At 40.8% G+C, this 15963-nt stretch overlaps 1 protein-coding gene across 4 annotated transcripts in view; it reads right to left on the bottom strand.

Moving 5' to 3' along the window:
- The window catches only part of LOC111156914 (Rho GTPase activating protein 26), a 440327-nt gene that overhangs the window by 209077 nt on the left and 215287 nt on the right, over nucleotides 1–15963 (bottom strand). For all 4 annotated transcript variants that reach the window (XM_022518050.1, XM_022518049.1, XM_022518047.1 and 1 more), the window contains one exon: nucleotides 190–226. In XM_022518050.1, coding sequence (XP_022373758.1) covers nucleotides 190–226 — 37 coding nt within the window. The remainder of the gene's footprint in view (nucleotides 1–189; nucleotides 227–15963) is intronic.

Here is a 15963-nt window from a genome sequence, read left to right as displayed (position 1 = left end):
GTCAGGCTCATTGAAATATCCTGGAGTTTCTGAGATGGTAAGTCAGGATGGAAGCAACTGACTACACCAGGGAAATGGGGCAGACCCAACATGCCCACAGCACCCCCTGGTGGTTCTTCCCCAGCATAGCAACTTTTAAAGCTCAATCCCAACCCCAGCTGTAGAAAATCATCTAAGGGACATACTTACTCCCTTCACTCTGGCTGTCTTTGTTCGAATTGTAGACCTGGAAAATAGAAATAAACATTTACTTGTGTGAATTTTATACCACCCTACAGGTTCAAATAATAAAATCATTACCTGCCCCCTTTCCCTAACTTATGCTATAAAATGGAAGGCAATTTCTGTCCCCCAAACATGAATCCTCTCTACAATTACCTACTTCCCAGTATTTACTTCAGGTATTCCTATATATATATCAGAATCACCTGTGCAACTTAACTTAAAAACAGATCATATTCTTAAAAAAAAAAAAAAAAAAAAAACTCATGCGTATATTTAAATTAAAAAGAAGAAAAGTTTTAAATAGTTACAATCATTAAGCTTTTACTGGGCACCAAGCAACATGTTGAGCAATTCACAGGAATGATCTCAAATTATCTATAGAACAATTCAATTGAGTAGGAACTCATCAATGTATTACAGATGGAGAATTTGAGACTTAGGTTAACTAAGGTCTCACAGCTAGTAAATGGCGAAGTCAGGACAAAGATGCATTATAAACTGTTAAGTGTTAACACTGGGAAATGGAACCATTCACATTCTGCTTTATATGGTTTTGAAATTTGAAAGTTGTAAGGAAAATATGTTACTTTTACAATGTAAAACCCTTAAATTATTTATAGAAATCATAAAAGGGAAAAGTGGTCCAATAGAGAAAAAGAGAAAATACCCCAATGTAAAACACGTAATGACATACTACAAGAATCGGCAAGCTTCTCCTATGAAGAGCCAGGTAGTAAATATTTTAGGTTTTGTGGGCCAAGAAACAAAATCAATATTATGCAGATGCTTGTTTAACAAGAGAAAAAGTGAATTTCCACAAATTTTTGGTTGACAAAATTTAAAACATAGCAATTTTTTTGAAACTGAAATATAGGCAATATATAGGTATAATATTCATCACAGGTTAGAATCCCTTTTAGAGTTCCAAGGGTCTCTTTTCAGAGATGCTTGGTTCATTTCCTCTAGAGGTTAAGTAAGTGGTTCTCAACCAAGAGCGGCCATCAGAATCCTGTGGAATCTCTCCTCCAAGGAGTATAATTTTTGAAATGTAGATCCACCAATCAAAAGAATAGGGTTTTATTTGTTTGTTGGTTTTACATAAGGAGGATAACATTTGGCTTAATTAGGGTTCAAAGTTAGTATTTCCTATCAAATCAATTGCAAATGTTCATCTATAAATGCCACATTTAGCTCACAGGTGGTGTGCTGCATTTGGTCTATAGGGCATTTTGCCAATCCCTGATGTGGTGACATTAGTAAGTAAGATAAACCCTCTTTTTTAAGGGGGGTAAACATAGTTTTCCAAATCTCTCTTTGGTGATTTTAATTCTTTATATACGAAAAGGCATAGGGTAAAGCTGGCCATCATAAGTATGTTTGTATGTACATATGTACATATCTATCTATCTATCATCTATCTATCCACCTACCTACCTACCTACCTACCTACTATTCCAGATGATTCTGATGGCTACTCTTGGCCAAGAACCACTTATTTAACCTCTAGAGGCAGTGAGCCGAGCATGAAACCCTAAAAGAAACCCTAAAAGAGATTTCTACCTGCTAGCAAGTGTGTGTGGAAATGGCCGGTCAGGAGCTTTCCAACCTGGCCCTTCAGTTGACTTCTGTCACTGGGTAAAGTTCTCGCCCTGTCTGGGCCTCTACTGCCTCATCTGTAAATTAAAGGAATTGGCCAAGAAGGTTTCAAATGATCAAACTCTAAGTAAGACAAATCACTCCATTTCATTATTACTGATTTCCTAGAGAAGACTAAAGAGGCACAACCACTATTTGAAAGTCAGGAGGATGAGGATTGAAGAAAAGGGTTTCTGTACTTGAGGCAAAGGCATCAGTTTTTATGCTTAAAAGTTCTAGAGATGAGGAGTCAAAAGACTGTGATCCTGGCGCACAGCCTCTTGGAGGGAAGAAGACTGGTGCAATCGGCAATCAGTGCATAGTAGAGAGGCGAGGGAGATGAGGAGGGGCAGAGAGGCAGCAATGCAATCCTGCAGGATGTTGTGACCTGTGAGTGAAACAGGTAGCCTAATAAAAGCTAGGACCAGCAAACTATTCCACTAACCTTGGAAAGCCAGGTAAGCCAAGTGCAAGGGAAGAAACTCTACCTTGTCAAGTATTTTTATTTTCCAGCATCCTGACTAATTTATTCTGTCCATTAAATTTAAACATTCTGAGAGAAACTTGCTCCTATTTATAAATGGCAAAATCCAGAAAAGAAGAACAAAATGCAAGACTTTTAGCTCTCCTTTATTAGGAGGAGAATTGCACCAAAGTACTTCCCTTCAAAGTTTCCTGGGTCTCAGGAAGCCTGTGTGTGCAACACCCAAGCATTCCCCAAATCGGACAGGTGTGATCAATGAGCCAAAGGTGCCAGAAGCATGTGCTGCCCAATACTCTGAGGCCAGGCCATTCATCTCTGCTAGTTTATGAGCCAAAGACAATGAGTTTTTTGAAATAAACCTAACAAACCCTGCCGGCCAGAACTGTGTGACTACATGGCCCAGTAAGGAAGGCCCAGGGTGGGTGAGGAGCCTCACCACCACACAGGCAAGATGGCAGCACGGTAATAGCACTAAGTGAGAATGGCTTTGTTTAACTTACCAAGTACCACATACATCATTGAATCTTTTTTTTTTTTTTTAAGATTTTATTGATTTATTCAACAGAGAGAGAGAGATCACAAGTAGGCAGAGAAGCAGGCAGAGAGAGAGGGGGAAGCAAGCTCCCTTCTGTGCAGAGAGCCTGATATGGGGCTCGATCCCAGGACCCTGAGATCACGACCTGAGCTGAAGGTAGAGGCTTAACCTCATTGAATCTTTTTAACCACCTTATGGCATAAGTACCAGGACTGTTCCCATTTTGCAGATGTGAAACCTGCGGCCTAGAGAGGTTACACAGTTTGTCCAAGGACAGAGAGCAAGTGAGAGGCTTCCTATTCTATCTTGCCTCTACAGGGAGGTTACAATACTCTTTTACTTTTCCAAGCAGTAGCAAATGTGCATTACTACCAAGCAAAACCAGAAGTCTATAAGTTCATAAATAGCTCCCATACTGGCAGAAGCCGAGAGTATGCATTTCACCTTGAAAAATGGTCATTCTGTTCTGGGGATATCTTTCTCTCTCTCTCTCTCTCTCTCTCTCTCTCTCTCTCTTTTGCAAATGTATTTTTCTTTTTCTTTTCATTTTATAATTTAAAAATTTTTTTTATAAAACCTGGGGATATCTTTTCATTATTATTATCCAAGTATAACTAATATACCTTGTTATATTAGTTTCAGGGGACAGCTTCTTCTATAGAGCTTTTGGTGGCCCACTAGTGTAATACTGAATAAAGTAAAGAGGTGAGGCCAACTTCCTGAAATAAAAGGTCTCTTTGGCCATGGCTTCTGTCTTATGATTGATTAGCAGAATTATGTCAAGTTTGCAAGCTTTCAAGCAAGCTTTGTCTTGAAAGGAGAGAACATAACTCTCCTGTATTAATTCAAGGGGACACGGGTCACTAAACAGTCCCTGAATTATGGCTCCTATGAAGACTAATTCAATTAATACACTTTCTCCCTTCACTTACCATCTCTAAACCTTAATCACACCACCTATAAAATGAGGACATTAACATTCCCTACCTCTTAGGGGTGTTGTGAAAATTAAATGAGATAATAGATATAAAACATTTAACACAAAGCAGAGAATACTGATTCCATGTCCCACTTAGAGTTCCATAAAGATAAAATTCCACCACCATTATTTTTATCTTCCTCATTAATTCTCTTCACATGTATCCCCTTCTGGGATAAAAGGCTAAGGATGGGAATGTAGTTTGAGGGAGCCAGTAACACTGGGCTCATCAGCATTTCAATTTAACCAACTGAAACTGAGTAAGGGACTAAGAGCAAGGAAAAGAAATAACCATCCAAAACCAACTTACAAAGGAATGGGTTCTCAATTTTTTTAAAAACAGCAGTCAGAAACAAAAGTAACCACCTACCACCAACCACTTGTTCAACCACTTTTTCACCAATTATGTGCCATGCACCATACTAAGCACTGAGATAAATAATTTTATTTCATCCTGAAGCCTACAGGGTAAGAGCACTGCCTCCACTTCACAGCACTATGTAGGTTAAATAACTTTACAAAGATTACAAAGCTAACAAGTGGCAGAGTGCTCTAGACTAGCTGTGTTCAACCTCAACTTCATGCAACTTCCCCACTCAGTCCCACTTTCTAGCGGAAAACAAAACCTTGGCAATTAACAAAGAACTCAAAAGAAGCTAAGCAGTAATTAAAGTGGCAACAATGCAACCATTATGTAAGAACAAAATTTCCACCCAATTTAAACATAATAGTAATTCCACAAACTTCCAATTAATACAAGCATAGCAGTAATTGAAAACCACAACCAGCTTGAGACACTTCAGGATGCCCAAAAAACATCCTTCCCCGAAACTCTGAGCACATACACAGAGAACTGGCCAGCACTGCCAAGGACTGTGTGGCAGACAGATTTCTTAGTAGAGTACTACATTCGAATTCTTATCAAACTCTATTAACAGGTTAAATTTAGAAATTTTAAGTGACACTCCTCAGAATTTACTAGTAAGACAACCTTTGTCTGTAGAATGCCACTTAATAGTGGACATGCATTTTTAGATCAAGGAGAGATCCTCTTGTCACAGTGGGCCACAAGCTACACTTGGAATAGCTTTGAGAAGGAACTGTTTGATTGAATCTTAAGCATGGAGAGATAAAATCAATTTGAATACCTTGCAGTCAAGAAGCGTGTGTCTCAACTGGAGAGGGCAGAGCTCTGGAGCTAGGTACTGGCTCTTCCTTCTTCTCCCATTAGAAGAGTGCCTCTCATCATCCCAGCCTGATGCGCTGGAGAGAATGGAAGTAAATGGCCGCTGCTGCTTTTCTATTTATCACCTAGCAATGCTCCCTTCCGCTCGCCCCTTCCACCACTACCAGCATCGCATTTCCTGGCTTAGAGGGGCTCTCTTGAAAGTCAAGTCAATAAAAATGTATCTGATGGCTCTTTCTGATGACTTATTCCTAAACAAATGTGAAAACTTTGCTCTTGCACCCTCCAGAATCACACGTAAAGAAGGCTCAGTGACTAGAACACAGCAAGCCACTCAATAAAGAGTGAATGGTGAACAGTTTTTGAGAAGAAGAATAAAGGAGAGACTTAATTTTTTTATTTATTTTTTATTTTATTTTTATTTATTTGACAGAGAGAGAAAGAGTGTGTGCAAAAGAGAGCAAAGTGGGCAGAGCGGTAGACAGAGGCAGAGGGAGAAGGAGGCTCTCCACTGAGCAGAGAACAGGATGCAGGACTCAATCCCAGGACCCGGGGATCATGACCTGAGCTGAAGGCAGACGCTTAACTGAGCCACCCAGGTGCCCCCCACCATGTTGGAGTTGATGAAGACAGTGCCCTGATGCACTGACCAGACAGAAAAGGTAAGCAGATCTAACATTGCTGAGGTCCTATATGTCATTCTTCTAAGTATCTGGAATGTTCCAGGAATCTCTACATTAGACTAGAATGAAAATATACAATTCAGGCCTTATTACGAGGCAATATAAAGCAGATTTACATTATTTGGCTTAACTCGAGGCTGTCAAAACTCAAAAGGGTGTCACCAGGAAGTTGTAAATTGCAAACCAAGGAATGGGTTACTATACCTCAGGGTACTAAGTCTCCTCTCTCCTTTACAAAAGAGGCACCACAGACACAGGCAGTCTCTTGGAAAATGTCCCAGCAAAGAGTGACAAAATGGCTGTGCTCCTGAAGCCAAGTGGAGAAAGAATCTGATGGCCATTCAAAGCTCATTGCATATCAACACATCAGCATACTAGTGTATACGAGCAACTACTCGCTGTTCAACATGATTATGACAACGATGACAGAAAAAATACACTTTCTTTCCCATTTGTTCAAGCATTTCCAGCTGCTTTGTACCTAAGGATATAAATGGCTTACTTCTTGTATAATTCCTCAGTAAAACTGGGGGAAAACAAAATGCTCTAGACACCTGCCACTTCTACCATCTTAGCATCTACGTTCCACATGGATGCCATCCTCATTCTCCTTGGGGAGTCACCAGAACCAGTTTATCAATTCTGTCACTATCATATTCCTTAAATCTATTCCTCATCCTATTCCTGTTTCTTCTTCTATTGCCCTCAGCCAGGTTTAGACCACTTGTTGGCACTGTGGCATTGGTCTTCTACCTGGTCTTGCTGGCTCTGCTCTCTTTCTGCTGAAGAAAACCCATCAAGAGACCACAATACAGTCTTCAAATACTCAAAGGGCTGTCATGTAGAAGAATGACAAGACTCACTGTTCCAAACAGGGATGAAAGTCAGGGTGGAGTCCTAGGACAGCAGATTTCAGAGGGATACAAATAACTGAAAGTTAAGAGCTCTTCATGGTCCAGAAGAGCAGGGAAACTGGCTGAATGTCATCATGACACATAAGACTAAGCTCCATTTCATCTAGAAGGTGGCCTGAGCATTCCTGGGCTGACAAATGCAGTTTCATTTGAGGTTTAATTATTGTGGTCCTATCCTCTCATCTGTACAAGCCTTCAGTGGATTCCAGGTTGGGGGAAATGGCCCAGCGTCAGGTGAAGCGGGGTGGTAGACAGAGTAGTGAGTGCTGCGGCCCTGGACAGTTGGTTCTACCATATTTTAGCTATGTGATTTCGCAAGGCAATTTAACATTTCTGAGTCTTCTTATTTGTTAAGATTTTATTTTTATTTATTTATTTGAGAGAGAGAGACAGCAGGGAGAGGGGCAGATGGAGAGAGAAAGGTAGAGAATATCCAGAAGACTCCCTGCTGAGTGCAGAGCCCAATGCAGGACTCATTCTCACAACCCTGAGATCATGACCAGAGCTAATATCAGGAGTCAGACGCTTAACTGAGAGAGCCACCCAAGTGCCCCCTGAGTATCTTTTCTTATAAAGTGGAGCTAAGTAAGAATACTTCGAAGGGGTCTTAGGAGAACTAAAATAACCTCGTAGTGCCTGCAAGTACTCAAAAATGCTATTTCCCTTTCTGCTACCTCCATAAAGATGGTCTGACTGACTTCATGGCTGAAGAACCACTCCCCCCCCCACCCCCAACTACCTTGGCCTCTCACTGTTCTGACAGTCTATTCTACACAGGCTAATACTTCAAAATACAGTTTCTTATTTTCCATTATTTCTAATTTACAAATAAATTCCTATGACTGGTTCGGTCTTACATTTCTACAGGATCTGCCTGGCATCAAACACAATGTTACGCATATGGTTAGTGTCTAAGAAGTCACTCCTGATTGGGGGATAAAGGAGCTCAAGACAAAGGATGAACCTTCTTTCAGTCATTCTCAGTGGGTTGGAAGTCGACCATAAAGACCTTGATGAAGAAATTATCCTTAGAGTGATGCTTTCACACTTTGAGTGTCGCTGACACTTAACACACTTCCTGTGAGAAAGTTCAATTTAAGATCATATAATTTTAAGGGAAAAGGTGAAACTCGTCCTCCTGGGGGCATGTAGGTGGTCGGTCACATGCAGATATGCAGTCAAGGGGTGGATTATCTATTTTAACTTATTTCTGGTCCTGATGAATTTTAAGCATGAGTGCAGTGTTTCTGGAGTTACTAGCACTGATTGTGGTGAGTGCTCCTCCTCCCCCACAACACTGTGATATGCCTGTTATATAAACACTGTTGCCATAGTTATAATTCAGGAAGCTTTGTTGTTTGACCTCAAGAAAAATTCAACCTCAAGTCAGGATAACACTAACTCTCTAGACCGACAATAGACCATCAGAGGGTAAGACCTGCCAAATTCCTTCAAGCTTCTAGAAGGAACTACTGTATTTTGGGTAACAAGCGAGCAACAAGAAGAGGAAATGCTGCAACATTATGCAACTTCCTTGCATTTCATATTCAGAAATCCTGAAAACCCCTATAAGCAACTCCCCTAGCTTTCAACCCAAGATCAGAGTTACAGCCAATATAAACAAACCTGGATGCAAAAGAGGAAAAATGAAATCTAAGTAATGTTCGAGTAAGAAGAGTATTTCAGGAAAATTTTAAGGGCAACAGAAAAAAACACAAGCTCACTTGATAGCAAATGCACAACATTAAGTAGATGGCATATGAGCTGACACATATGTAGGATGTGGTCAGATTACAGTGCGAGGAGTCTTCTGGCTTTAACATTTCCTGGCTTCACACCAACGTAACATTAAGAAGTGGGTATGAACTCATTAGCCCATCATGCTGATGGGCAGACAAAAATTGTAATTTTAAACAGAAAAAGTCTTTCTCTGTTCCTCTGCCCACCCCACCCCCTCTGACATCCCTTCCATGTCTTTGGAAATACTGGCACAGCCCCATCAAAGGAAGGAACCTTGTTCTTCTATGCTTTGGAAAATGTGTACTGTACCAAGGAATTTCTCTATGCAATTGAGAAATTCCTTGGTACAGTACACATGATTCCAAAGCTGTAGCTTGTAAGGTTCTGCTGCTAGAGCAGGACCTTGCCCAGGAGAAAGGATAACCAGACAGTGAGTCACTGTACAAAATTCATTCCTTTTAACTTCTAATCCATTTGTCCTTCAGGCAAATTGAGGCAAGTGGCACTGTAATGATCTTATTAATTCCTGCAATGCCTCTCGCAGGGGTCGGAGAAAAATTTATCCAACACAGGCACAGGTGACCTCTTTCCCTACAGACAACTGGTAGGTCAGAGTACTACATTTCTAGATAGATGACTCAAACCCAAGTTTCCTCAGATACAGGTCCTACCCTAAATCTAGGAATAAACCTGATATTAACACAGCATATGCAGCAAGAGTTTCTGGGAATATTCATTTTGATTTCTTTGCTCTGAGCCAGTAGGGGGGATCCCTAGCTCTTGGACATGAGGAATCTCTGTTTTCCTACAACACCCAAGCAGCAGAATAGGGTTTACAAACTGGAAGGGCAGATTCTAGAATCCTTTCTGGTTCTACAAAGGTTAAAAGTTATTAGACTGGGCTCTTTCTTATCTCCATACAGTGTCAAAGATAGGAGGTTTATCAAGATATCACATGATTTCCCACACAATGATTAAAGTAAAGGGTAAGGTTGGGACCACCAGAGCCCTTCCACATGCAGACTTGTCTTTTGGTTACCCACAGTGTTCATTCACTAGTCGTTAGGCAAGGGTACCCTGCTCTCCTTCCAAGGGTCTACACCTCTCCATCACAGACAGAAGTCAGTCCACTTCTGACTCCGGGGGTAGACAGATAGTATGACTTAGGCCAGGTCAGCCAGAGCAGCAATATTCACTCCTTACACTCAACATTAACTCTGGAACATTTTCAAACTTACAGGAAAGAAAGCAACAGTGAACACATACACATACAACCCATCACTTCCATCCTACCATTATTAGTATTTTACTACATTTGCCTGATCATGTATGCAGCCATCTCTCTATATCATCCACAATCCAACTTATTTTTTGATAAATTGTTGCGACATTAACAGTACCCATCTTGAGTATGCTTATTATTTATTAAAGTTACATATTGGTTTGTCAAACTTTCTAAAGTAAAAGCTACCTACAATGAAATGCACAATTTTTAAAAATTTATTTATGTATTTTAAAGAAAGAGCACGAGCAGGAGGGGTAGAGAGAATCTCAAGCAGAGCCTATGTTGAATGTGGGACTCAACCCAGGGCTCAGTCTCATGACCCTGAGATCACAACCTGAGTAGAAACCAAGAGTCAAACACTCAACCGACTGTGCCACCCAGGCACCCCTGAAATGTGTCTTAAGTGAGCTGTGATGATTTCATATGTACCTTAAAAACCCAGATTAAGGCAGAAACTCATCCATCACCTTGGGCAGTTCCCTGTCAACATCCCCCAACACCCACCCCCTCAACACACATAGGATCACACACCTGGGCAACAACTGCTCTGTTCTGTGGTGGTGTGCTCCCAGCATTGGTTCTGCCTGTTCTCCAAACATCATACAAATGGCATCATACAGTATACACTCTTTATGGAGGTCTTATTTCACTCAGCATAAAAGTCATGAGATTTACCCATGTTGTGGCATGAATCAGTACTTCTGATCTGTTTTACTGCTGAGCATTATTTTATTATTTGACTATATCACTGTTCATTGATTCTGCTCTTCAAGGACACCCAGGGTGCTCCCTCCTTGTCTTTGGCTATCATAGATTAAGACACTCTGAATGTTTTTGTTTAAGTCTCTTTGAGAACATAGGCTTTCATTTCTCTTGTGTAAATAACCAGGAGAATTTCTAGGTTACAGGGTATGGGGGGTTTTTTTGGAGAGGGAGAGAGCAAGCGAGCAGGGGGAGGAGCAGAGGAAGAGGGAGAGAGAGAATCCCAAGCAGACTCTGAGCTGAGTGTGGAGTCCCACACAGGGCTCAACATCACAACTCTGAGATCATGACCTGAGCTGAAACCAAGTGTCAGATGCTTAACCAACTGAGGGACCCAGGCACCTTGGGGGGGAGAGGGGAGTATTACTGAACAAGAAGCCGCCAACTTCTTTTCCAAATGATTGTTTTATACTCCAATAATGTTTGAGTGCTCTGGTTACTCACATACTCACCAACACATGGTGCTAGCAGTCTTAATTTTAGCCATTCTGGTGGGTATGTCATACTATTTCACCATGGTTTTCATTTGCATTTCCCTGATGACTAATGATGTTGAGTACTTTTTCATGAGTTTACTGGACTTTCTTAATCTTCTTTTGTGAGATGTCTCTCCAAGACTTTCTTTCTTTCTCTTTTAGTGCAGCTGCTCTTTTGTTACTAAGTTTTATGAGCTCACTGTACATTCTGGATATGTCAGATGTATGTTTTCAAATAGTTTCTCCCATTCTGTGGTTTGCCAATACCTCAATGGTACCTTTTAGTAGCACAAGTTTTCAGAGTCAAATTTAAAGTCTTTTTTTTTTTTTTTTTTGTAGACCTATTGCTTTCTGTATCCTATTAAGAAACCTCTGCTGATGCCAGATAACAATGATTTTACACTGTGTTTTCTTCTGGAAGCTTCACAGTTACAGCTTTTACGTTTAAAGTTTATGACCTGACTTGAATTTATTTCCCTAGTTCCCCTGGTTTACAAACATAATTTACAGGTGCTTCTGAGTCACAGTCCAGATCTGAAACTCACTGGTTTAAAATACAAATTCAGAAACAAGTAGCACTAACCCACCCTCACTCCACTTCTCCCCACCAGCTAGAAAGTGGTCATATGGAGTGGATCCATATATATAACTTTTGGGGGTCCTCACAATATTAACAGAACTACTATCCACTCTCTACCCACTCAGCTCACAGGACAAGGGAGAAGTAAATGAGCTTTGTAAAGACATATGTGTGCATATGTATATATCTGTATATGAGCATGCATACACACACACACACATATACACACACACACATACATGTAATATACATACACAGACACTCAAGCCTGACTTTCAGGGTACATGGCTAACTGTATGGGCACCTATAAACTGTAATCTCAAGAGGCAGGGAGCCCTGGGAGCTGACAAATATATGGTCATGACTAGCCACTGATGTCCTCTGTGATCTTGATCAAGACTCTCGCTCTTTCTGGATCTTAATTTCCTAATCCATTAGAACACGAGCCTGAAACCATTTTTAAAACTGTTTGAATTCCACACCCCTCCACTGCCTAACTTCTCTAATATCCCACCATCAAAAATGAATCCTTTTGGTCCTCAGGGGCTCAAATCAAGAGTCTATTCACTTGAAGGGTTTCATATGACAACGGGAGGGTAGCACCTTATATCTTATCAGCAACCTGCTAAATTGGGATTTGCTGACAACTGATTAAAAATGAGGTCTTGTAAATTTAGAACAAGGAGTAAGGACTTTGAAGGAAAGGGAGGCATGATCAGAAGGCTGCTGACCAAAGATCAGCTCAGCTTCCTGGACAATGTGGTTTAAAGCTGACCAGGAAGAAAGTGGTTGTTATGAGTATTTGTATCCCAAACACACCATGCCCAGCCCAAGCTTCCCTAGCTTCTTCTATAGAGAGCTAAAGCATGCCATACACAGAGCCACCAAGCTCAGTTACCAGCACAGCTAGAAGCCAAAGGCAACTGTTCGTTGATTCTCCTGGGAGAACTAAGAACAAAGGCAACTGGGAGAACTAGGCCCCCTAGGATCCCCTCCCCAGACTGGAGGACAGGAGAGATTAGGACATGCCTTACTTCTGACCTGAATTTGAGACCATGGCAGGTAAGCACACAAATCAAAGGCCACTTTTGGGCCCTTTTCTGCTGCACTTGATATGGGTGATCAGCCTGTGTCCTTTAAATGTTCACCTCTCCTGAACCCTACCCAAGCCTGCTCCACAGGTAACTCTGTAGGTTCCTCTACCCTGCAGTTATTTTTTGTAACTTGGGAGAAAAGTATTTCTATAAAAATGTTACATATGGATATAAAATAATCATAAATGCAATGTGTTTACAAATATAAAATACTTATAAATGTAAAATACACACACATATTTACACACATATAATCAATTCATTACTCGCTCTAGTTACGTTCTTCAGAGTCACCATCAAGAATGAATTAGTGAATACGGAACCTCTGCTCCTATGGGAACACAGCGTTAGGTTCCCAAAAGCTTCTGGTCATAACATTTTCATCAAGTGATCAACACATAACCTTGTTTTGTGTGTGTTTCTGTTTAAAGACACCTTATCTAATATGTACTGTTGATTCATTAACACGGGACTCCTGACCAACAGTGCTATAACTGACGCCTGACAGCAACTCATCGAACAGGTGTTTTCTCTGTAATGCATACCACAACCTTCTTGTACTTATAAACACTAGCCAGAACTTTAGCCCTATGCTTGGGGACCATTTTAAACAGTGACATCACCAAGAAAAAGCGCAAGAACACAAAATAAGTGGTACTAAACACAGCGAAAAGGACACTGACTTACAATCTGAGGGCTGAAACATGATGGCAGAGGATACCACCTTGTCCAACCTTAGCTGGACACATGCGTGAGGCAACTCAAATTTTCATCTGCACTGTGCAGATCTCCAAGACTATGAAAGCACCCCAAGTATTGCCTTGGGGATATAAATAAATGTCCACAAGTAAGTAACTTCATAAATACGGACTCTGTGAATAATAAGGACCAATTGTGTGTATGTATGTGTGTAGAGAGTCAAACATACATATGAAATATTTTGAGCATACATAACAGTACAAAAAAAAATGATTTAAGAGTCACCCAGGAATTGGCAATGCAGATTTAACAGTTATTGGCAGCTTTAAAAATTTGTTTCCAATTGAGATCTCTAAGGAACTGAACATCATAGTCCCTAGGCCCATCTCTGTCTCTTTCTTTCCCTATTCCCAAGATTCCTATTCCATTCCTATGTGTGTTTTACTACTTCTACTACATGTGTACACGTCCATTAACAGCATATTGTTCCTATACTTTTAAATGTATGTAAATGGCATGATACCATGTATGCATATGATCTTACAACTTGCTTTTTCATTTTCTATTATGTTCCTGATATTTATCCATATTGACACATGCAAATCAAGCTCATTCACTTTATCCACTGTAAAGCATTCCATAAAATGCAACAGCCATATTTTATCTATTTCTGTACAGATGAATAATATAGGTATTGTCAGTTTTTTACTATCATAAACCATACTATAGTAAACAATCTTTTCACTGGTCTCCTTTTGTACATGTGTGTGAATTTCCTGGGGCAAAATCAGCCACTTAAAGCCTGTAGGCCACATCCAGTCTGCCTTGTGCTTTCAAGTAAAGATTTTTTGAAAACAGCGATGCTTAACCATTTACATATTGTCCATGGCTGCTTTGTGCTACAATAGCAGAGCTGAGTAGTTACAACAATAACCATTGCAGGATATGTACACGTTCAACTTTACTTGGTTTTGCGTAGAGTTACCAACTGACACTCCCACCAGCAGTATACTTGGAGAACTCCTTACCTTAACTCTAAAACTTCCCAAAGTTCTTCCCCTGGCTCTCTTATTGCACTTTCTCTTCCTATGCACAGCGCCTAGAAATTTCATCCATTCCCATGGCTTCAACAAATGTTTTATGCAGATCGCACTCCACCTCTAAACATACAACCCCAAACTCCTTCTAGATTTCTTAGTAGCACACCTCCATTTCTAACTACTTACTGGTCATCTCTGCCTGGGAACTTCCCTGAATCTCAAACCCAGCATCTACTCCTCTTAACACCACCGAGAAGGGATTTTGAGACAATGAAGGGGGAATACCTTAAAACTGTGAGCCAGCAGCTAAATTAGAACTTGTTTGTAGTTTGGTTGATACAAGCCCATTTAACAGGGTGGGGAGGAATACAGAAACCTATTTTTACATAGCAACTCTGTCCTTTCTAGTTGTGACACCTCTCTGTGCCTCAATTTCCCCATCTATAAAATGGGCATCATTCCATACAAGCTAAAGGACGGGGTAAGAGCAGTAAAGCAGCTGGCACAGTGCCTGGCACACAGTAAATGCTCAGTCAACAGCAGTTAAAAATCACTCTCTTCTTGATGCCAAGACTCTTCTAGCAGTAACTTGAACCCAAAATCTTAAATTTCTGTCTTTTTGCTCCCATATCTAATCAGGTGAGAGTAATTGTATTTTGCTTTCAAAATGATGATCATATCCATTCCTCCCCATTCACTCCCCAAACTCTTGTTGGGTAGCTTGGCACCTCTTGCTTGGAATGCCTTCAAACTGGTTTACTTTCTGCCCTCCCTTTGTTCAACCTATCCTTCATAGGACCACAGCTCAGAAATCACTTCTGCTCCAAAAGCTGTATGGTCATATCATCTCTGACAGCATAATGTCCTAATTTCTTTTTTTTTTTTTTTAAGATTTTATTTATTTGACAGACAGAGATCACAAGTAGGCAGAGAGGCAGGCAGAGAGAGAGGAGGAAGCAGGCTCCCCACTGAGCAGAGAGCCCGACGCGGGGCTCGATCCCAGGACCCTGGGATCATGACCTGAGCCGAAAGCAGAGGCTTAATAACCCACTGAGCCACCCAGGCGCCCCTAATGTCCTAATTTCTATGTGTGACCTCTGACAAGCTGGGCCCCAAGATTTCCTAACTTACTTTCTCCTTTCTCCTCCCAACCTTCATACCCCAACTAAATAGAATTGCCTATTTCCTACACTTGTTCCACATCTTCCTAAGAACATTCATTTCTACATTTCCTGCCAAGAGAGCCCTTCTATCCATCTCTGCCTGTGCACAGTCTTCAAAGCACTACTCACACGTCCCTCCTCTGTGAAGTGGTCTTGAACTTCCTCTGTCTAAAATCATCTCTTCTATTTTAAAGCACTGTGCTTATACCTCACATTTATCACCTCCACTGTGAAATAATAGCAAGGTGACAGATTTATCCCCACAGACACCAGAGGGCCTTGAGCATAGCTGGCATCAAATAAACATCTGACGAATGACATTACGAACCAAGGACGAAGTGCTATCAATGCACACCCTAGACTCAGTTTACATTAACTTAGTAAGTTCCAACCCTAGCACCTAAAAAGGTTATGCAATTAAAAATGAATTTAGAACTTAGAGAACCCTTCAAATCTGGGAGGAATAACTTACTTTCTCTCTAC

The sequence above is a fragment of the Enhydra lutris genome, unplaced genomic scaffold, assembly GCF_002288905.1.
Source record: "Enhydra lutris kenyoni isolate GAN:26980312 unplaced genomic scaffold, ASM228890v2 scaffoldscaffold50, whole genome shotgun sequence".
NCBI classification, from domain to species: Eukaryota; Metazoa; Chordata; class Mammalia; order Carnivora; family Mustelidae; genus Enhydra; species Enhydra lutris.
Note: the sequence above shows the minus strand (reverse complement) of the source record. Positions and strands in the feature narration are given on the sequence as shown.